Source organism: Eubalaena glacialis, chromosome 3 (genome assembly GCF_028564815.1).
Source record: "Eubalaena glacialis isolate mEubGla1 chromosome 3, mEubGla1.1.hap2.+ XY, whole genome shotgun sequence".
Taxonomy (NCBI): domain Eukaryota; kingdom Metazoa; phylum Chordata; class Mammalia; order Artiodactyla; family Balaenidae; genus Eubalaena; species Eubalaena glacialis.
Window position 1 is genome coordinate 185648709 of NC_083718.1, and position 24858 is coordinate 185673566.

General features: G+C 39.2%; 1 protein-coding gene across 5 annotated transcripts in view; it reads right to left on the reverse strand.

The window, feature by feature from the left end:
* VPS13D (vacuolar protein sorting 13 homolog D) overlaps positions 1-24858 on the reverse strand; it is a 241012-nt gene that overhangs the window by 186243 nt on the left and 29911 nt on the right. For all 5 annotated transcript variants that reach the window (XM_061184936.1, XM_061184937.1, XM_061184935.1 and 2 more), the window contains exons 18-25: positions 22893-23025; positions 18781-20994; positions 17493-17644; positions 13989-15020; positions 11663-11753; positions 9964-10090; positions 8146-8326; positions 3351-3533 (exon numbers count right to left, since the gene is read on the reverse strand). In XM_061184936.1, the coding sequence (XP_061040919.1) occupies positions 3351-3533; positions 8146-8326; positions 9964-10090; positions 11663-11753; positions 13989-15020; positions 17493-17644; positions 18781-20994; positions 22893-23025 (4113 nt within the window). The remainder of the gene's footprint in view (positions 1-3350; positions 3534-8145; positions 8327-9963; positions 10091-11662; positions 11754-13988; positions 15021-17492; positions 17645-18780; positions 20995-22892; positions 23026-24858) is intronic.

Below are 24858 nucleotides of genomic sequence, written 5' to 3' on the forward strand. Positions count from 1 at the left end.
AGTTCCCAAGAAGAATTCAGCTCTCCCTTGGGCAGTAAGGGCAGCAGAGGTGGAACAGATAGGCAGTACCCTGAGGTGTCAGCGGGAACATCACTCATGTGTAAACACCAGCTCTGACACATTTGTTTAATATCTAGTCATGTTAATTATAAACACCTCATAGTAAGGAAAAGTAACAAGTTTTAGAAGCAGTTACAAATCTTTCTTTTTATAAATGGATCTTTCTTTTATTTTCTTTAAGACTTAAGTCAGTAAACAGCAAAATGCTTATCACTCAAATATGAAAAGAGATTTTCATTAAGACCAAGGTTACTAGTTCTCTACTAGGCCTACTGTGAAAGGCCAATGGTGATTTGTTTTACTTTTACTGTCTTAAAAAAAATACATAAGTGGAAGCCTATTTCTCACTCTGGCAGGAAGGCCTACTGTTCCAACAGGAGGGCTTCTGACCACAAGGTGAACAAGCAAGTTCTCAGCCATCAGTTGTCTGAAGATGGGGCGTGAAGATGAGCAAACCTGGTGACGCTCTTCCTTCTGCGTTGCTAATCACTGCTGTTCTGGTTTCACCGTGTGCTCTGATCACTAAATCTGGTTCGTCTAAGCGGCTGTAGTGAGGTGATATAAGGATAACCTGCCCTCTAACCATCATTCAAACACCCCCACTCTGGGTCCTGAGCTCCGGGTTATGACACATGAACACGGCTCCTGTGGTTCTCACTGGCTCGTCTTCACTCTCCTCCTCACTCCACCCATTCCCACTCAAAGAATCAAATATTTTTGGTTCAGGGTGTTTAGGTTAGAAGTAGTGAATAAATGGCTAAGTGAAAAGTGAAACAAATGAAGAAAACTATAGACATAGTAATTTGAAAATAATAACAGTATCTGAGTTTAGGCATTACCAACAAATACAGTCTTCCTATTACTTTCTGACCCGAGTTGAGCTCTTTGGCAAAGGCCTGGCAAGACTAGCACCCTAGTCACTCTTCCGTTTTCTTTTCTTCCTACACCTAGAGAGGCAAACAGTACCTTTTCTGTTCAAATTTGTATCTTTTCTCTAATAACCTCTGGAGTTCTTCCATCTAAGTTATTTTAATGAATTCACTGCCACATCCCTTAGAAAACTCAGAAGAGCTACAGCTATTTGGCAAAGGACCAGTAAGACAGCAATAGCCTTTGCCAGTTTATTTTCCCCTACATAAACCTAATCCTAATACTGGGAGGTAAAATCATACCGTGGTTAAGAGCATGGAGTACTGAAAGCAGACACACCAAAGTCTAGGGTCCACACTGTACTCCTCACTAGATGTTTAATCCAAAAGAAATTACTTAACCTATCTAAGTTTCAACTTCTTTTTTTTAATTTATTTATTTTCTTTATTATTATTATCATTATTATTATTTTGGCTGTTTCGGGTCTGATCAATATGAGAAGAGCAGCTTAATCTCGTTTCCATGAAGGGACTCATCTACTCCCCTGAAGGGAGCAGTATTAGAAGAAACACTTCTGACTCCTCTCTCCATATCTTACTGGCCCCTTCACAAGGGATGCATATCGATCCATCTGTTTAATGGAGATTGTGAACAGCAAATACTACTTGCCCATGTTTTTTCTACTGAGTGGTTGTCTCTAATCCTGTGGCTCTCTGTAGCTTGCAGGTAAAAAATAGGTGTTTATTCATAAAGCTTGCTAGCGTCTACTCAGTCCATCAAAATACCACCTCAGATTGAGAAGTGAGCAAGTAATGATGGTTTGATCTTGGTCCCATACTCCAATCAAGTTTCATCAGCCAAACCAATATTTCAATTCCTGTGGTGATGAAATATATTTGTTAAAAGCACAGATTCTGTCACGACTACCTGGGTTTGATACATGGCTCTACTAATTACATTTGTGTCTGAAACACAGGGCAGTCCCTAAGTCTCAATTTCTTTATCTGGAAAAATGGTGTTAACAGTACCTCTTAGGGGACTTCCCTGGTGGCGCAGTGGTTAAGAATCTGCCTGCCAATGCAGGGGACACAGGTTCGATCCCTGGTCCGGGAAGATCCCACATGCCATGGAGCAACTAAGCCCGTGTGCCACAACTACTGAGCCTGCACTCTAGAGCCCGTGAGCCACAACTACTGAGCCCACATGCCACAACTACTAAAGCCCACAGGCCTAGAGCCTGTGCTCCGCAACAAGAGAAGCCACTGCAATGAGAAGGCTGTGCACCACAACGAAGAGTAGGCCCGGCTCACCGCAACTAGAGAAAGCCTGTATGCAGCAACAAAGACCCAACAGAGCCATAAATAAATAAACAAACAAACAAACAAGCAAACAATACGTCTTAGGTTGCTAATAAGGACAAGGTGAACAAATATGTAAAGAGCTTAGTACAGGCTGACTGTTGTAGGCATTCAACAAACACTGGCTATCTGCATGGATATTATTGTCAGTTGAGGTGGAAACCAGTAAAGTTTCATTAAAACACACACCTAGAGGGACTTCCCTGGTGGTCCAGTGGGTACGACTCCGTGCTCCCACTGCAGGGGGCCCAAATTCGAATCCCTGGTCAGGGAACTAGATCCTGCATGCATGCCACAACTAAGAGTCCTCATGCCGCAACTAAAGATCCTACATGCCGCAACGAAGATCCCACGTGCCACAACTAAAACCCAGTGCAGCCAAAATAAATAAATAAATATTAAAACACACATACACACACACACACCCCCCTAGAACATAAGACAGTCTCTAATTCCAGCAAGTTACTCGTCTCCTCAACTGCAAAAATGGGTGGGACCACCTCCAAGGTCCTATCAGTGCTAAGTCCGTGATTTACTAGGCTTCCCCATTTTCTTCACGTATTCTCAATGAGTCCTAGCTTTTCCAAATGTAAAATGAAAGCAGCAATCCTCATCCCAATTACCTCCAAACATGTTATAAGAAATAAGTGCTAACGTACTTTTAAACTGTAAAGCAGTATACTCCATATGATTTAATTATTAAGGTATTTTTAAATGGCTTCAGATAAGCCTTGGGCCAAATAATGTCTTCCGAAAGAAGCCACACAGTATAAAAAGTTGATTACTATGAGTTCAGCCTATGAGGAAAGCATTATAAAGATGGTTCTGTTGATTTGTTTGCTAAAATAAGTTACTACATACAGTTAGTAAAAGTTGTAATTTACACTACCTCTATGAAAGGTTAACTGAAGTGTTAATAAAATGTCCAAAAAAATATTCTTCAAGCCACATATACTACAAAAGTAACAGTGGTTAGGAATCTTCTTATGGCAGCATCTGAATTTTTCGATTGGCATTCCAATGCCAGGTGAACTGAGAAGGGAATGGGTGCTGACTGCTCACCTTATCTTGTAAGGTAAAGGTCCCAGGAATACCAGCAAAGAGAAACTTGTTCTTGACTTTCAACTTCCCCAAATTCGCTACAATCAGATTATTTGATCTGGAACTTTCTGGGATAAGAAGAACAGGAGCACCAGCCTCAATATCCAGGAGAACCCGTGAACAGCGCTGGGCTTGATCTCTCACCTGAAAGAAGGAAAATTGGATTAGAGGTTCAATTAATTACCTGATTTTATAATCAAATAACCTCAAGTTTCCAAAAGTTTCATGAATTTATAAATCTAAAACAATTAAAATCACACAGAATATATTCTATGAACACCAAGGAGTTAAATTAGAAATCAGTAACAAGAAGATAATGGAAAACCCCCAAATATCTGGAAATTAGACTATACACTTCTAAATAACCCATGGGTCACAGAAGAGATCACAAGAGAAATTAAAAAAATATTTTGACCTTACTGATAAAGAAAACACAGCACATTAAAATTCATGGAATGCACTTAAAAAGGTACTTAAAGAAAAATGTTTAGCATTAAATGCTTATTTTATATTAAAGATTTAAAATCAATAAAGCTTCCAGCTTAAGAAGGTAGAAGAGCAAAATAAACCTAAGTAAGGAGAAGGAAGACAATCATAAAGAGCAGAAACCAGTTATTTAGAAAACAGATAAACAACAGAGAAAAATCAATTAAACATTTATAGAACACTCTACCCAACAACCACTTTACATTCTTTTCAAGTGCACACAGCGTGCTTGTTAACAGTATGCATGGGCCTAACACAGGCCTCCATGAGTTGATTGAAAGTATAAAACTCTACCTATATTAATCAAGAAAAAAGGAAGGAAACAAAAATCACCACTATCAGGGAAGAGTCAGGGATATTGCTAGAGAACTTAAAAATATTAAAAAGATGTGGGAACCTATGAACAAGTTCATGCCAACAAATTGACAATTCAGACAAAGTAGACAGATAACTTAAAAACACACGCAAACTATCTAGAGCTAACACCATATACGTAACATCTGTGAAAGACAATGTTTTCCCTCTAAGATAAGGAACAAAGCATGGACACCCACTCTCACCACTTCTATTCAACACTGTAGTGGAAGTCCTAGTCCACACAAAAAGCTATACAGGTTGGAAAGGAAAAAAGAAAACTCTCTTATTCACAGACGACATGATCATCTATGTAGAAAACCCTGAAGAATCTAAAGGAACTACAATAAGTAAGTTTAGCAAGATTGTAGGCTATGAGGTCAACATGTCAGGATATGAGTCAATTATATTTCTTAAACTTTCAATAAACAAGTGTACATTGAAATTTTTAATTGATACAATTTACAATAGCATCAAAATTGTGAAACACCTAGGGATAAACTTAACAAAAGATGTGTAAGAACGGTATACCCAAAACTACGAAACACTGCTGAGAGAAACTGAAGATCTAATTAAACGGAGGGATATACCATACTCAAGGATCCGAAGACTCAATATTGTTAAGACGTCAATTCTCCAGATATACGGATTCAAGGCAATCCCAATCAAATCCTAGCTGACTTTATTGTAGAAACAGACAAGCTGATTCTAAAATTTATAGAGAAAAACAAAGGACCTATAATAGCCAATACATCTTTGAAACAGAAGTTGGAGGACTTAAACTATCTGATTTCAAGACATATCATAAAGCAAGAGCAATCAAGACAGGGTGGTATACAATTAAATATAAATCAATGGAACAGAATAGAGAATAAGGAAATGCATGCATACATTCTCAACAGAAGTGTCAAGGTAATTCAATGGGAAAAGAATAGTCTGAATACGTATACGGAAAAAAACTCAACCCTTACTTCACAAAATACACAAAAATTAACTCAAAATGGAAGAGGTCTAAAATTATAACACTTCTAAAAGAGGAAATAGGAGAAATTTTTTGCCACCTAGTGGTAAGCAGATTTCTTTCACAAAACACACAGCACTAAGCTAAAAGAAAAAAATTGGACTTCATCAAAATGAAAGACTTCTGGGACTTCCCTGGTGGTGCAGTAGTTAAGAATCCGCCTGCCAGTGCAGGGAACACGGGTTCGAGCCCCGCTCTGGTAAGATCCCACATGCCGCGGAGCAACTAAGCCCGTGCACCACAACTACTGAGCCTGTGCTCTAGAGCCCGCGAGCCACAACTACTGAAGCCTGCATGCCACAACTACTGAAGCCCACGTGCCTAGAGCCCATGCTCTGCAACAAGAGAAGCCACTGCAATGAGAAGCCCGTGCACCGCAACAAAGAAAGAGTAGCCCCCATTCGCCGCAGCTAGAGAAAGCCCGTGCACAGCAACGAAGACCCAACGCAGCCAAAAAATAAATAAATTTAAAAAGAGAAATTAAAAAAAAAAAGAAAAATGAAAGGCTCCTGCTTTTCAAAAAACAGTATTAAGAAAATGAGAAAAGGTCCAGTGGGTAAGGCTCCATGCTCCCAATGCACAGGGCCTGGGTTCGACCCCTGGCCGGGGAACTAGATCCCACATGCATGCTGCAATTAAGAGTTCGCATGCTGCAACTAAGAAGTCCTCATGCTGCAACTAAGACGCCCACATGCCACAACTAAAACAAAGATCCCTCATGCCACAACGAAGATCCCGCGTGCTACAACTAAGACCCAGCGCAGCCAAAAATTAAAAAAAAAAGAAAATGGGAAAAAAACCTATAGACTAGGAGAAAATATCTGTAATACATATATCAAAAGCCTTATATCCAGAATATATATAGGAAGAAATAATGTCAATTCTACACAAACTATTCTGAAAATAGAATAGGGAACACTTCCCAAGTCATACTACAAGGACAGCACTGACCAGTTACCAAAACCAGAAAAAAGGCATTCTTTCCTTTTCAAGAAAAGAAAATGACAAACTAATATCCCTCAGGAGCATAGATACAAAATCCATAAGATATTGGAGCAAATCAAGAAAACTATAAAAGCACCCACAGACAATAAGGAAACGAATGAACATGGCTGTATTCTGTTGTAATAGCAAGTTGGCCAGTGGCTACCAGGATGCAGGGATTAGGGCTGGGAGAAAATTAGCAAAGGGACACAAGCAAATTTAATGCCCTTTTTATAAAGGTCAAACAAGCAAAACAAAAGATACTGTATACAAAGTTTTCTCTTAATTTTAAAGGGACTTAGTCGACCCAAAAGTCAGGAGAGGGGTTACCTGAGGCATTAACAGAATGAGATAGGGAAGGACCACATGCAACAGTCTTAGTAATGTTTTAATTTTTATTTTGGTGGTGGGTTCATAGATGTTCCTTCTATTATCACACTTTGTAATTTATATACATGCTACAGATATTCTTTATATGTATCAAATGCTAAATTGTTTTTTTTAAGTTTCTAAAGAGAGAAAAAAAAGGTTACATACTCCGTAATTATAACCATGGAAACATGTATAGGGAAAAAAGATGAACATAAAACATACCTATGGTGCTAGAAAACTGATAAGATATTTTTTCCAGATTCCCTATAATTTGATTGTACTTTTATATTTAAAAACAAATACCTTCTCTATAACACACACAGGAAACCAGTAACATTGGTTGTTGCCAAGGACAGAAATTGGGTGGCTGAGGAAAAGTAATTGAGAAAGAGACCTTTCTCCAAATGTCCTTTTTTACTTTGATTCTGTACTAAAACAATATACAATATATTCAAAACTTTTTAATTTAAACTAAAACATAAAATTTTTAAGTGTTGCCACTATAAAGACTTAAATTTTAATCTTTTACCTAATAAAGCTTAAAAATAAATAAATAACAAGTTTTACAAAGAACTACATTGTAATTGTTTTCTGTGGTTCCCAAACTGTGTGCCAAGACACCACAGGAGGCTGCCTCACACTCACAGGTGCACTGCCAGGACATTTCAAATCTTTGAGGGAAACACATCATCTGTTATCGACACTGCACAAACTACTAACTTGAGATGGTTTACTCTCAATGTTAGAGCATGCTACATTCCTTTCAATGATGTCACATCTTTGCAAAGCTGGGTCTTAAGCAGTTGCTGCTATAAAAAGCAAGTACCATGAGAAAATAAATGTGGAAAAGGAAATGAGGGTTGTGATGTTCAACCTGATTCCAAGTGTTGAGAAACTGTTCAGTGCCCAAGAGGCACATACATCCTACTAGGAAGGAATTACGGTTATTTAAAAATGAAATAAAAATCTCATTTTCACTTACGTGTTTTTTTTTCTAACAGCTACTAAGTTGTTGGACATATATACTTATTAAGTTGTTTAGACTTCATTACTTTGGAAATGGAAAGACCATTAGGTGTTTCTTTTGGCCTAGGATGTATCACGGAAAAAATTCCAAGACATTAAAAGGAGCCATGAACTAAGAAGTTGGAGAACTATATTTGAAAAAAATCCTCTTTCTATAATATAATAGATATGTCCTTTGGGACCACTTTCCAGGAGAAGTAACCCCACTGAAGTTCTAAAAGGCACCTGAAGTCTTAAGTGTTATCCATAAACTTTGTTTATCTTTTTTAGAGCAAGCTAAAGCTAAACTTTAAAGGAAATTAAAACACGATATGATGAATAAGGAATATAAGCTCTCCGATTACAGTAAGATTTCTGTAGATAATCAGCTACCTGGAAGACAGTAGTAAGCTTAAGATTACCTAATTACCTTCACCTTTTTCAGTGAAATTTTCCAGATTTACCTCTAGAGATTTAAAAGTTCTACTGATCAGTCAAACTGGAAAAGCGTCTTAGATCAATGACACTACCTACCGTCTGCCCCTCAATAGCGGCTCGCTGGCGCCCTAACACGTCCTGCAGCTGAGCGAAGTGCTGGATGAAGGCCACCACCTCCGCCTGGAAGCGCTGGGTGTGCACATACTGCACGGAGGCCATCTGGAGGCTCACTCGAATGTCGTACTCCCTCCGGAGCAGCGGGTCGGGCCGGCCATATCTAGGAGGAAGGGCAAAAATGTGACTCAGACAGCAGCAAGATGCAAATTAGTATTTGAAGAAAACTTGGGTTGACTTAGGGGGTTCCCTAGAAAACAGCTTTATTAAAATGGAAATCCACCAATCAAGTTTTAGAAAGCAAACTCCAATAATTACTTCCTTTCTAAGCTCCCGCCATGTGTTGAGGATGTCAAATAAAAGTCTGGCGTGATGAACAGGGCTATGAACAGGGGGACAGCTCTGGGTGCTGAACCCACTCACGACTCCAGAACTCACTCAGAAGCCACCTGTGGTTCAGACCTTTCCCCTGAGGCTCTTTTTCCCTGCCTTTAAGGAAAAGTGATTATTCCTGCTCACTCTTCTAGCAAAGACTGTGACAATATGGGCTTGAAAGGTAATAAAAACAAGACCACAAAACAATTGGTAAAGAAAATTAGGCAACAGAACCAAAGTTTCTGGGGCAATCTGTCTTCTGGAAGCTGAAAGAAGTCTTCTTTTTACTTCAGTGAAATGCAAGCTAAAGAGTTTTAGCATCTACATTCACAGATAAATTAGAAAACTTTTACAAATGGTTTTAAATTTAATGGAACATGATGCGATAATAATAAATTATCATACAGGACACAGTCACTGGGGAAAAGAACTCGTATTGGGTGAGCACCTATTTTGTGTCAGGCAGAGAGTTAAGAGCTTGACATTAATTATCTCATTTATTAGAGAACCACACCACTGTGGTAGGTAACAGTGCAAACAAATCAATCTAAATTCTCAGAACAGTATGATATACTTCCTCTGGAAATGAAAGAAAAAGTTCTCAGACATCTTTAGGGACCATTTTTCTCAACTCTGGTTGAACATTAAAATCACTCTGGCAGGACTTCCCTGGTGGTCCAGTGGTTAAGACTCCGTGCTTCCAATGCAGGGGGCGCGGGTTTGATCCCTGGTCAGGGAATTAAGATCCCACATGCTGTGCTGCGTGGCCAAAAAATTTTTAAAAATCACTTTGGCAAGTTTAAAAAAAAAAAGAATACTACTGCAGACCAGAATATTTGGGGGCAGAGCTGGATACCTATATTTTCTAACAGCTCCCTGAGAGGTTGAAAAACCAGCCTTTTAAACTTTCTGCTTTCTGAGAAAACCATTCTTTAATAACTACATAGGCTAAAAATGCCTTCTAAGTTCTAAAATTGAATATAGATTGTGTTTGTACTGGGAAAAATGCATAATGTAATTTAAAACCCATATCTTCAACAACTTTCTCAGGCTGAAATCATTCCAGAACATTCAGAGCTAGATGGAAATTGATCTAACATAGTCCCCTCAATACTTCGATAGAAAAACTGATGCACGGAGATTAAGTGACTTGCTCAAAGTCACATAACAAGTTGGTGTGAAACCAGACTGTAATAATAATCACAATTATTTCAATCATACCCCACTTATTTATTAAGCCTGAGTAGCCCACTTCAATGCAGATGCATTTTAATATAAATCAAGATTCTCTATAACTAGATCAAATCAATTTTACGTAAGATGTTATGATTTTTTAAAACTTTTCTTCATTGTTTAGCTGACAAAAATTTGAAACAACAAGCAATTATGAAAAAATGTTAAGTGAGAAAAGATCGATATTTTTACTTGAAAGTCTGGAAGATGAGTGCTTCTTCCCCACTTGTAGTGAACCGTTCTCTATAGAACTCTCCATGGGATGTAAGGTCACTCAGAGACAGGCTCCCAATGCTTCCCTGTAAGGCCAGGTCTCCTTCTAGGAATGTTAAAAATTAGAACACATTCTTATGTATCTTTTTTCTGTCACACACCTTAAATTTGCCTGAAACAAAAATTGATATACACATGCCTCAGACTTTACACCATTTAATAAAACAAAATGTCAAAAGAAAATTTTCATATTCCTACACACCCAGAAAATATTTTATGTACTATTGCAAATAGTCTCAATGCAGAAGTCCAAAGGGATTGAAATAATACTGAAGTATCACACTTTAACACTTACAAGGGGAAAAAAATTAAATGCATACACAATTTAAAGGATAAAACATTTACAAATACAGATAAAAATGTGATCTCTTCTGAGATCAGACCACTAATTAGAATTAGTGAAATATCATAAGGTCTATTTTGTACTACGGACAAAAGAATAAAGGAGGAAGTGTCAGAGACACGTTAATCAAGCATTAAAAAATGGGTTTTAGTGTGATTTAATTAAAAGGCAAAATTAATGAGACAGACACTGGAGACACAGATTTGAAACTACTCTGACATTACACAAGTAAAGCCTCTGTAAGGTGGGTAGAAGAAAGAAGAAATGTTGAAACGTACACCTGGGGCGCAAACCTGTATGAATCATTCTTAACATGGTGTGGATATTGAAAAGGAATATTCTAAACTGTTGCTTCTGTGAAACAAACTTTATCATCATAATTAGCATTACAGAACAATGACTGGGGTGTATATATTTGGCAGGCTAGTTCTGCGCACAATGAACTGAAGACACATACTTATTTTTGACCCCTAATGTCCTCTAACAAAAATACACAAGCTTCTCCCAATTCTAAAGACCCATCTCTTCTAGGAACCTTTTATAAATTAATTTATACCAGGCATGAAACCTCAATTTTAGTTCACCCCGTCCCCAAAAGACATTCTTATGTTCCTACAGAATCAACATTGGAGCTTTGTAATCTTCCTTATTTCATTACCAGTTGCTTAAAACAGGAGCGGTATTTTATGCACACTGAAAATCCCTCTGATTTAGAACTTGATATAGCTCCTCTCTTGTGTGCTACTAGGAATTTCAACCTATAGAGTCCCATTAGAAAGAATGCTAGCTTTGCTACAATATCCCCCTGCCTAAACCACCCCCTATTGGTGGCACCCCCTATGCATGGCAGCAGACTGAACACGTGCCCTGGTTTCCCAGAGACGGCCCTGTTACATGCCTGTTTCCCAGCTGTAATTATGAATAATGCCCCCTTTCACTCTCAAAAATGTCCTAATTTTAGACAAAGAAATTACATAGTCACCCAGATAGTCTGTTTGAAACACAGGTAGATGTCAGGACCCCATCCCAACCTAAAGAATCAGATTCCTGGGATGGGGAAGGAGTTGTGCCGACGTGTGCATTTCTAACGAGCTACCCAGATGATTCTGATCCACAGACCAGCATTGGGGCACCACCACCACAAATCATGGCCCGGCTAGTAACCACAACCAAGCCACCGAGCCACACCTTACTTAGCCAGTGAGGACAGTTAGATTTGTGAGCAGGATGTTCAAACTCTACCCAGATTTTGCAAGTCTGATTTTCCCCACTTACCAATCATTTCCAGGTGTGCCACTAATTTGGACACATTTGCTTTAGCAAGCTCACTGGTGGTCTTATTCAGCACGAGAGAGAGCGAATGAACCTAAGAACACAGGAGGTAAAGCAAGGCAAATATTACTGAGGGGAAAAAAGGTAACTTTCAGGCAAACAGCATCGAGAAAGATGCTGCAAGTCTCGGGAAATTTGAAGATAAAGCTTTTATTTTACTGATGCCAACTTCATTTCAGCTTTTCTTAGTCAGCCAAACCATAATAAGAGGAGAGAGCTGATAGGAAAGGAACTCGACTGGGTAATCTAAAACCCAGGTTCTGTTGTGTCTTCTCTATGGTTGCCTCGTCTATTCTTTTTTGTTTTGTTCAATTTTTTTTTCTTCTGTCTTTTTTCTTTTTTATTGTTGTTGTTTCTTGGTATTTTTGGTTTTCAGGTTTTTGTGGGGTTTTTTGGCCTCGTCTATTTTTTGTTAGTGAAATGTTTTACATTATAAAACAATTTTTCCCCTTTTTGCATTCATCTCTAATATCGCACTATTCTGTAATCACTCACACAGATTCATTAAGTAAAGTCCACCCTAAGAAATTTGTCAAAGCAAAATGATAAATACACTTAATGTTTAACGTCTTTGGACAAGTATTTAATAGAAGCCCGTGGTGACCAACTGGGACTTCACTTAGGAACTACAATCCAAGATTTTCTTTCCCAGAGACAACTATAAATAGAAGAAAACCAAAATCCTCTGTCTTGGGAACAGCATTCTCTGAAACAAAGAAATACTGTATTGTAATACTGTCATTTTAACTACAAAAAGGACTCTATGTCTATGATTTATTGAGGCAGGTACCTCTGAGTGTTGTCACTAGGGTGACAGTGACTGACTGAAGAGAAAGAAGGAGAGAAGAGGGGACAGAGAACAGATCAAACCCCCATTCACACTCTCTGCTCCCGAGTGGCAGAGCCCAGTGATACTCACCCCTTTATCTTTCATGCCTACCACAAAGTAGGTGCTCGGTACATGTCTGATGAATGGGAAAAAATGGAAAAAGAAAGAAAATAGAAGAAAGAAAGAAGGAAAGGAAGGAGAAAAATCATGTGTAGGGGAAGGCAGAGAAAAAAGGGAATTATTACAGATGGAGCAATGACCCTGGGGGCCACTCCAGCACCACAGAGGTCCCCTTGCAGTAGCTTTTGGACATGGACAACAGAAGGAGCTGGAGGGAATGAGATCACCATGAAGGGGGAAGTAAAAACACCTCTAGCCACTTAATCACCAAAATAACGTATATAATGGGCCTAAAAATGCTCTGCTTGGAGGAATCCAGCTATCACCACCTGAGCCCACTCTTAGCATGGCTCTTAGAGTCACTAAAAGTGGGACAACCGGATGTTGTAGACCTCCTGGTGTAACTCAACAGGAAGCACTCAGCACCACCTCTGAAGGGTGCTTACCAAAAAGTCGAACCTGAACCTGATCAAGTCTCTAGAGCTAACTTCCATTTCTAAAATTAGAGGATAAAAGAAGTCAAATGGTACCATAAGGACACAAAGAGACAAATCCAGAATGCGGGACACTCTAGGGGACACTAACCCAGTTTCTACAAGACAACTGCATGGGAGGAAAAGGTGGGGGGAAGTACCATTCACTGAATGATCATTTCTGCCACACACGTGACGAGGGCCTTACCTACATCATCTCACTGAATCCTCAAAACCCAATGACGTAGGCACCATAAAACACCCTACGTTTATTGATGAAAAACCTGAAGGAGAAAGAGGCTAAATAATTTGTCCCCAGCCACACAGCTGTACGGTTACAACAAAAATGCCAGGATTCAAATCCAGGCAAGTCTGACATTCGAGACTTCATTTTTAACACCTGTACTGTTGCTCTCAATAAAAGCCAGTAACGTTCTGAGTGAGAGGGAGATGATGACAATAGGCACATTTTAAAGTAGCTACTATGTACTGGACATGTTGCCAGGTGCTTTACATAATTCCCTCATTTAGTTATCATAGTGAGATGACGGAAGATGAGGAAACGGAGACTTAGAGAAGCTAAGTAATTCCAATGAACTATACAGCCCAAAGGAAAGACAAGAAGTTACTGAAACCATTTATTTCCCCTGCCTCCAGATGGGATTAATGCTAAAACCTTTTCTAAAATACGAATGTCTACCCTTTTGTAACAGACATCCAGAAGACCATATAGCTCCCCTGCCAACAAGAAGAATTTTCTAGAGTAAATGTACAATGACAGCATTTAAGTAAAAAAGCCCGCGTTCATTCTTAGAACTTACTTACGGGAGCCAAAGAGGACTGATACCTTGAGATCCAGTTTGGTGTTAACTGGATCCTGAAGTTCAGACTCTATTAAAGCACTTGACTCTGACTTCACGTTTTGTAGAATGTCCTCAGGCGGCACCTTCATTGCATGGTTGTCTGCAGTGGAGCCAATTCCAAAAAAATCTAGTATCATGACCCAGGTCTGCAGTGTGATCAGCACATCCAAGCAGTTAAAATCAACATCAATGCTCCGGTTAACTCGATTATAACTGGAAGAGAATTCTGGATGCTTCTTATCCACCAAGAATATATTGATATGGACCAAGGAATCATCAAAGTTACTCCTTCCAGCAAGTATCTTGGGCTCCTCTACTGTTGGAGAAGGAGGTGGGGTCAAGGGACAGTCCTTGTCTTGGACTTCCTTTTGCTTCTTCCGGGAGGCTGAAATGGGTCTCTGATACAGCTGAAAGACATTAGGAGCTTCCTCCATGTGGGAAGGGAGAGACCGAGGCATATCTGGATACTCCACGTTGGACACAGAAGGGCAAGACTGAGAGAGATACTCTTTTTGTGCTAAACTAGATGGCTTAGGGGCTCCCCGAGACACCATCAGGTTCTTATATTTGGAATCTGGATTTTTCTCCAATAAGTCTTCCATCAGCAGAGAGCGCAGGGCAATCTGAATGGATAAAGTCTGAGGATGGTCTTTACTGAATTCCACCTCAAAATCCTGAAATTTTAAGCTCACAAGACCTTGCGCCCCCAAAGTCAGATCTCCACTTAGCTGAACTTGAAGCTCTGATATACAGAAGTTGGCTTGAATCTGGGTAAAAGATCTGACTTCCTTAAAAGACAAGGACTTTTGAGAAGAGTTAGAAAGGCTGCAGTGGCTGAACAATCCGTTCTCCTTCCTTTCAACGGAAGGTTCTCCACAGGTACTGAGGGAAGGCAGAGGAGAGTTAGGGCAAGGTGAGGAGGTGGCACTGACTGGAAGCTTATTCAGATCTTCACTGTACACGAGATTGTCCAGAGTTTGTAAAACCTGCTCATATACGTGCTTTGCTAACACCACCTGTATTCGAAGAGAAAAATTCAGTTATTCTGCTACTATCGTCAACTGCACTCATATGCACTGCCCACAGATTTTTTTATGGCTTTCCCCGAGAAGTTTTAACTTAGTTGATAGCAAGGACTATCTCTTTTGTTTCTTTTCTGTCCTTACCTCTCTGTGACCCATATCTATTCACAAGGCCCTCCCCAAGTACCCCACAGAATAATCTACACAATAAATGTTCAATAAGTGCTATTAACTGTAGGCCTGAATCAGCAAAACACTCTTTCTAACCCCCCAAAAAAACCTCAAAAATGGAAGGGAATACTGCCAAAAGTCTAATGTGGTTATACCTTAGGATTGAGAAACAAGACTCATGGTTCTAAAACTCGCTGATCATCACCAATCAGTAATAACAACCTAAGTTTAGTACAGCTGATCAAACAGTACTTTTTAATGATAATAATGATAATGATGAAGATCCATGATTACTTGTTACTCCCTTACTTTGTTTTTAATTACAATTTCTTAATAAAACTGTTTTCAGGGAAGTTTTTTATTTACTTAAGGACAATTTTTTAACAGAGGCATTCCAAACAGATAGAGAAAAAATAGAATTGGAAGGTGATCATTTTGTAACCCCTAAATAAATAACGTATCCCATCACAGTTATCAGTGGAATAAGACCTTACACGAGTGACTAACAGGGAATTTTACAATGGAGGGATCAGGTTCCTGCCACCTGAACACAATCAACAATTTTGGCATCACTGATGTCAATCAGACATTATATGCCTCCTGATATAATATAACATAAAGTACACTGCACCACCTTTGACGTGTTCTGGCCAAAAGAAAGAAAAAAAAAAAAAATCCTGAATCCAGTTAAACCTGCAGAGTTAAGTTACAATTTACAGAAAATGGGGGGGACAAGTTCAGTGACACCACAAACTAACAGCCAAATCCAGACTGTGGGACATTCCGCAGGACAACTGACCTAGTTTCCCCAACAAAATAATGTCATGGGGGGAAAAATGAGAGGGAAACTAAATGAATATAGAGACCCACAAGATGTACCATACAAATGCAATGTACAGACCTTGTCTGGATCCTGATTCAAACAAACCAAAAGTGAAAACACATTTTTGAAACAATCAAAAATGTCTCTGAAATCTGAAAATGGATTAAAATTCAGATGACACCAAGGAATCTTCATTAATTTTGTAAGGCATGATAATACCATTATAGTTATTTTTTAAAATGCACATAGTTTGTAGTGATACATTCCAAATATATAGGGTTAAAAATGGCATGAGGTCTGGGATTTGCCTTAAAATATTTCCCCAAAGGAAAAAAAGAATGGACGAGACACATGTGGCAAAATCTTGGTAACTGCTGAATCTGAGTGATGGGTATATGAGGTTTATTAGACAATTCTACTTTTGTCTATTTTTAAAATCTTTCATAATAAAATTTTTTTTCATTATTTAAATTACTAAATAAATTATTACATAATTTAAAGAATTATTTAAAATAATTTTTTAAGATTTTCATCAAAAACAACAGTAAGTCAATGGTAACTATAAGAATAAGTCGTCAATATAATCCAATAGAATTCACATTATGTGTTATATTTAAGCTGAAAAATTCATCCTAAGTAACCACCACTGATGAGGCAAAAGTTTAAAAGAGAAAAAGGAAAAACCCTAGAAGCCAAAAAGGAAAAGCTTTGGGGAAAGTTCTCTCACCCAGAGACCCACATCCAGGAACCACTGATGTCAAAAAGTATGTATGTTCTGTTAACAGCACTCCGGGGTTACTCCAGAGCAACTGCCAGACAGACTAGTGACCAATTACTGCCCAAGGGCAGGGTCCACTGTTCTAAGATCCCGCCTGTCCTTGCTGTTTTATAATGTTATGCTTTTTGCTCTCATGCCTGTGAAAGCAGAAAAAATGACACTTTCGAAGGAAAAAGGATGACAGATGTGCACACACACACACACACACACACACACACACCCCTGGATCATTTCATTTCAATGAGGGGCAAGACTAATTCTCCCTTGAAAGGATCTGTCAACAGCTCAGATAATCAGATTGTTTTACAGGCTGGGCCAAATATGTCAGAAGTGTGACAAGAATTATATTCTCCTGGGAAAGAGAGACTCTGACTTTTTAAGCAATAATTTTCCTCGTTTCTTTATGGCAATGGAATAAGGATTTGCCCTCTTCCTCTATATAATTTGCCCCTCCTCCACATGAAGAAGGCTAACAAGACTGATTCCCCAGTGATAGAAGGACATGATAAAAGGATTCCATGTTCACTGGAAGAAGTTATTGACAATAATATGAATGATATCTCTTTGAATTTATATATTTTCCTTCCAACATTTTATATATACAAAATATAAATATAACATACGTATGTAATATAAATGTAAAATAATTACATAACTTCAACTGTCCTGACATAAAAATCAATAACGTGTTTACCTGCACCGGATTGACAAATTTTCCTTCGATCTTCATGATGCTAGAAGTTCCCAGGTCATCTGGACTAAGGGAGAAAGTCAATTCAGATTCTCTCTCTATAGGGATCTTCTCCAGTTTAAACTGAATGGTCGTGTTGTTCAGGATGTGAAAAGCTGGCATAAGAGAGAGGAAATGACAGACTGGAAACATTTATATTTACTGCGTTACTGCTGATTAAGTAGAGAGTGTACAGAACAAAGCCCAGGAGTTGCTCCTAGACCAGGAGGGCAGGTTAGCCTGGCACCTGGGGTCTATGATTGAATACAAACTTTGGTAATTATCCCAAGCCCAAAACTCATAGCAAGCAGAGGTATAAGATAAATGTATACACAAAAAGTAACAGTTATTTTCATGACATGCTCCACTTGGTGGCTTCAAAATATGGTGCGGTGAACATTAATTAACCCAGGCCAGGGTCCATGTTAAGCTTCTCTTAACCTCCCAAGCTGGCATTTTCCAAACCGAATTACTCATCCATGTCCAGCTCTAGATTGATCCCTCTTATTGGACCTAAGTCAGAATCACAGACAATATAAGGTTCTAAGTAAACAACTTCTAACCCAAGCAGAGAAAGCAATCTTTTGGTAAGTATGTAAATCAATCGGTGAACACATCTGAGAACCATAGGAGAAGTTCTCAAAGGCATTAATTTCTTCACCAATCAATAAGGCCATCTAGGGCTTACCTGATTTCTGTGGATGCCAAGACTAAGATTGAACTGTTCGGTTTTAGCAGATCAGATCGAGAACACAAACTGGCATTTTATTCCTAGAACCCTGGACCAAACCATTACAGAAGATGGCAGGATACTCAAAGGAGAACATAACATCCATAGACTAAGTTTCATATTCTATTTCTGTCAATCCCTCCAGCTGCCTTAGACTACGATATTTAACTAGGAAAGATCTACAGCTTAGGAATGAAAAAAATCAGATGCATTTGACCAAATTACATAATACTCTAACAGAATCCACCCACTGAATCCCTGTGAATGAACACTCACCCAAGGGGTCCACTTAAAAAAAAAAAAATCTTATTTTGCCAAATACGATAATCAATGGAAAAAGTTGCAAACATACCAACCTAATATGAAGCATACTATTAAAATTCTATTTTGATTTCTTAAATATTAACTGGGGATAATTCTAAAAGAAAGGTTTTTGCAGTTATTTTAAGCCAAGTACTATCTGCATGAGCTGGGTTTGGAATCTTTAAACAAAATGAGACAAAAGATACACACACTCCTCACCTTGACCTCTATGCAAAGATTCAAAGAAATCATGTCGGGTGAAATGAGCTTCCTCCTGACTGTTGGCACTGGCAGGCCCAGAAGGAGGGCAAAACGCCCGGCTCACTTCAGGCCCAGGGCCCTCTCTGCCTGCCAACTGGGTGCAATTCAAAGAATATAATTTAATGTCTTTGATTTCCACTTGCAGACGGTCACTTCTGGATTCATCATCTCCTGCCACAAAATTCTGGATGAAAATCTGTCCCAAGTGTCCTACCAACAACTCAGGACTCCCAGGCTTCCGAGGGATAGAAACAACTGGTGATTCAATGTTTATGTTCAAGATTAGCTTTACAGTGTCGGAATGAGATGCACCTAGGCCAAAACCATATGTTTCATTTTCTTCTAAGATAAAGGATTCCCGGGCCTTCCTTGGAGTTTCAAAGAGTGATACCATCTCACTGTACTCGGCCGTCTTGGTGGCTAGGACTGTGGTGACTTTGGTGGCTGCGCTTTTCAGCATATTTCGAAAATTTTCTTCCAGCTCATCCATGGACAATGTCAACTCCTTCAAAAATTTAGCGGAGTGGTTGTAATGCAAGGAAGCCATCTTGAGGTTGAGAAAACATTCCTGTTTAAATTTCTCAACAAAGGTGAAACTCAGAGCTTCAGTGAGGGCTGCATCTTCCATTCTGACAAATACAGATTCAAAGTAGCCAATATCACTGATGATATTTTCATAGCCTATGGAATTCCCAATGCTGACAACATACTGGTTCTTAACATTCTCCTGTGTCAAATCCATAAGCTGCAAACAGCCAAGAGAACCGTTCATGTCAAATGCGCTGCCCATGGAGACGTTAACCTTGGTGCCACCTATACTTGCTGTTGCAATTTTTCTGCCGTATTTCTCTCCATTTGCCATCCCCACTGTCCGAAGGAGCAGTAGGTTAAGTCTGTGGATTTCCACTGCAACCTCGGTGTTTTGTTCACATGTAGATCGGTAAGCTCCTTGTTCCCTAAAGTTTCTCTCAAAATCAGTCCTTAAAGGTTGAGGACTCAAATCATCTTTTTCCTTGGGAAAGGATTTTTGAAGAAAACCAATCAGCTCCACAATTGTCTCTGGATTTAGGATGATATCCAAATTATTCACCTGTAATGAAATCACCTGAAGAGTGCTGTCCAAATTCATCGATGGGCACTCTGAACTCACAAACTGATACTCCAGTTTTATGAGGGACTCTTGTTCTTTGGTGAGAATTCTGTCAAGAGAAACACTAGTGGCTGATCGGTGGTTCAGTGTGGCAGCATTAATGAGGTGGGCCGTGTTGGATCCAGAGACAGGAGACTGGGCTCTGCTATCCCGGAGGCTTCCTGTTGGGATATCAAAGCTCAAGTTCTTATGAGAGGCCATCAAAAGGTCAAAATCAGCACCATATGTCTGCATGGTGTCCACCAGGAGCAAACCATGAACAGTGAGGGAGACTTCAGCATCATAAGGCCTCTTCACAAAGTTAGCGTTGGTACCAAATACCTTGAGCACAGAAATGTACCGGCCGTTGCTCTCAACACCAAGCTGCATACAGTTCACTTTAAACTCAGCCAGGAGGAGCTGTGACTCCACCAGAACCTCCCGGGTATGCTGCTCCAACATCACGATGCTCTGCGTTAAATTCATCACCGAGTCTTGCAAACTTCCCCGCTGTTCCCCTTGGGGAAAAATCTTCTCTTTAATCTGAGTGTCAAAAGTCTTCATTTCTGGGGTGGTCAGGAGAGCAAAGCAATTCTTTAGAGCAGATATTTTATCTTCATTGATGTGGATCTTTAGGTCTGGTAGGTTGCCTGAGAGCACGGCTCCGGGGTACTTGGGATCTGAAGTATAAATCAATCGGCGTTCTAACTGTAGGTGAACATTGAATTTCTCGACCACATGGGTCGGTCCCACATCAATATCCTGGACATGCTTCCAGTTGTCCTTCACTCGTCCAACCATGATCTGGAGGTCCAGGAAGGACAGCGAGTACCTCTCATACATCTTCGTGCTCATTAAATGTGCTTGAAGCTGCTCTTCACTGAATTCAACTCCAGAAAATGGAGGTGTTTTCTCCCTATTACTGCTGCTTGTCTCGGGAGGTGGGGTGTTAGGAGGTGTGGCAAGAGGGGTCTTATATTCGTCATCACTAAACTGATTCTCTTCAGATGCTGACCCATCCCCACTCTTCCTCTTGGAGTCATCTGCAGATGAAAAAAGAGAAGATTCAAAGTATATGTCTGCTCTTTCCTTCCTCTTCCCTTTAATGTAAGAATTAAGAAAAGTAGAGAATCAACCACCCCAATTTAAAAAATAAATGGATGAAAACTCTAAGCATAATATTCTGTATTTACCATTTATTCAGCGTAAACTTATCTATTGATCTGGAAATCAAAACACAAAGAGTAAAAGTGTATGAACATGAGAAAAGACGGAGACCTGCTAACATAAGAACATATGTCAGGGTGCAGAAACCAACAACCTGCTGCCCGAAACTGCCCCCACCCCCAATCTGAGCTGCACTGCGTGAGCTGCCATCACCAACCATTTTTACGTCACTCTCCATATTTGTTTACTTCTTCCTGTATTCATCTATGTGTTCATTTTGTCCCCTCCCCCCACTAGAATGTTCCAAAAGAAGAGGTCTCCTCTACCTTCCTCAACACAATACCCCTAGTGCCTAGATCAATGCTTGGCAAGCAGCAACTGCTCAATATGTCATGTTCCAGCCCCAGAATTCACACTCTTAACCCCCTCTCTTCTGCACCCAAGCAGTGCCGAGACAACAAAAACACATCGTTGGGTTTGGTCACCTATGTCTCTGTTCCATGTTTGTGTTTTATGAATTCAAGTAGTTGCTTTCTGTGGTTGTGTGATCCTTTTCTTCAGATACAACTCCCTTTTCACATTCCCCTTAGGGCCAAACTTTTCCACTCCAGCTCAAATCCTCTACCCTCTTCTCCTCTTCTGGTCTTTCAGGAAAATAAGATAAGGTTGAGATTGTTTGATAAGCTTCCTCAATCTCTTTTATCCAATGAATCCTCTCTTTCCTCCCTCCCATCTCAAGGTAAACAATGACTATTTTTCGGATCTAATAATAGTAATGAAATTACCTTCCAGGAGTCTTTTAATGTATGTCCCTAATATCCCTAAATAGATTAAATCTCTATTCCTGAAATTACGTACTGAGAAATAATGTTTATTAAAATACAAAACGAAAAAAAAAAAAAATACAAAACGTTACACAAGAAATACAAATAAAAACCACAGTGAGATACTACTACACAGTCATAAAAATGGCTATAATCCAAAAGACAGATAATAACAAACGTTGACAAGGATGTAGAGAAACTGGAACTCTCGTACAATGCTGGTGAGACAGTAAAAAGGTGCAGCCATTTTAGATTCTGGCAGTTCCTCAAAATGTTAAACAGAGTTGCTATATGACCCAGCAATTCTACACTGAAACAAACCCAAGAGACTGAAAATATATGTCTACACAAAAGCCTATACATGAATGTTCATACCAGCACTACTCATAATAGCCAAAAAGTGGAAACAACCCAAATGTCCACCAACTGATAAATGGATAAATAAAATGTAGTATATTCATACAAGGGAATATTATTCAGTCACAAATAGGAATGAAGTATTGATACAGGCTACAACGTGGATAAGCCTTGAAAACACTATGCCAAGTGAAAGAAGTCAGACGTAAAAGACCACGTATTATATGACTCTATTCACATGAACTGTTCAGACAGGCAAATCCACAGAGATAGAAAGATTGGTGGTTAGCAAGGGCTCGGAGAGGTGGTAATGGAGAATAACTGCTTATGGGTTTAGACTGTCTTCTTGGGAATGATGAAAATGTTCTGGAATTAGATAACAGTTAGAGTTGCACAATTTTACCAACATACATAAAACAACTGAATTCTACATTTTCAAATGTATCTCAATAAAGCTATTATTAAAAAAGTAACAAGTGAACTTTGGAGTTACAAAATGTTAAATACCCCTTTTTTTAAGCTTTACTTGGTTTAGCACAGAGACACATCAATCTACCACGACATGTCTTCATTACCTCACACTCACACTGTACCTTGGGTATTGGTCAAGAGCATTCTGCCTAGATCCACAACAACCAACATGGGATTCTTGAATTTGAAATCATCAGGAAATATCACCTGAGGGGCAGAAATGTCTAGTCGCACAGTCCACCGTTTACTCTCCTCCTGTAAAAATAAAACAAATGACAATTAAATAACCTTGAACTGCAACTGCTGACAGTGGGCAGCTTTATCAGCTAGGGCTCAAGGCTTCCAGAAAGCCACACTAGGGTCACAGGATGACATAAAGGTCTCTGATATTAAAGCAAAATGTTTAAAACAAAAGTGGATCCACATGTTTTAACGATTTGAGACATTACCACAGGCAAATGTCTGAAGTGGGAGAAAAAAATTGGCAAATTACTGGTTTGGGGGGTTGTTTGCTCTTTGATTTTGATGATCAATGGTTTAAGAAAGGTCTTATTTCTAAATGTATAGGACTTAATACTTTAAAGTACTGTAGAAGTTATACAATTCAAATAAAAGTAGAAATCCAAATATTTTTATTTATTCATGGATATTGCTAACCATGAACTTTCAGGCCAAAATACCTTAGTGGAAAACATAAGCTTTGACATTTGAAATATAAAAAATAGACCAGTTCATGAATTTGTTGACAGTTCTTCCCTGTGACTAAAATTAGCTAATTTATATAAATGCTATCAAAAAAATTATATGTAGTAAAAAGCTAATTTATATAATTATACGTAGTAAAAGCTACGTGTAGGAAATTATATGTAGTAAAAGCTGATTTATATAAATGCGATCAAAAAGAAACCTCTTGGTCTAAGATAATCAGAAGGTACTAAATGTTGTCATTTGTGTTAAAACACTAACAAAAACAGAAAACAGGACAAACTCTCCGGCCCACACTACTTACCCCTAAATGTTTTCCTCTGAACACTGCTGCCATGCCTTACGCTCCCAGCTGGCTCTGCACCTTCCGAAGAAGCCACACTGACTGCTCCACCTACTGCCGCACCTCGGCAGCACACCTCCAGGCCACAGAGTCAGAAACCCAGTTTTTTTCTTGTTTTGGTTTTTTTGGGTTTATTTTAAAAGTTTTATTGGAGTATAGTTGATTAAAAATATTGTGTTAGTTTCAGGTGTACAGCAAAGTGAATCAGTTATACGTATACATATATCCACTCTTTTTCAGATTCTTTTCCCATATGGGTCATTACAGAGTACTGAGTAGAGTTCCCTCTGCTATACAGTAGGTCTTATTTATCTATTTTATATATAGTAGTGTGTATGTGTCAATCCCAATCTCCCAATTTATCCCTCTCCCCTACCTTTCCCCCTTGGTAACCATGTTTGTTTTCTACATCTGTGACTCTACTTCTGTTTTATAAATAAGTTCATTTGTACCATTTTTTTAGATTCCACATATAAGTAATATCATATGATATTTGTCTTTGTCTGACTTACTTCACTCAGTATGACAATCTCTAGGTCCATCCATGTTGCTGCAAATGGCACTATTTCATTCTTTTTTATGGCTGAGTAATACTCCATTGTATATATGTACCACATCTTCTTTATCCACTCCTGTTTTTTTTTGTTTTTTTAAAAATTTATTTTATTTATTTATTTTTGGCCGTGTTGGGTCTTCGTTGCTGCGCGCGGGCTTTCTCTAATTGCAGTGAGCAGGGGCTACTCTTCGTTGCGGTGCACGGGCTTCTCATTGCAGCGGCCTCTCTTGCTGCAGAGCACGGGCCCCAGGTGCGTGGGCTTCAGTAGTTGTGGCACGTGGGCTCAGCAGTTGTGGCTCACGGGCTCTAGAGCGCAGAGCTCAGCAGTTGTGACACACAGGCTTAGTTGCTCCACGGCATGTGGGATCTCCCCAGACCAGGGCTCGAACCCATGTCCCCTACACTGGCAGGCAGATTCTCAACCACTGCACCACCAGGGAAGCCCCCACTCCTCTGTTGATGGACATTTAGGTTGCTTCCATGC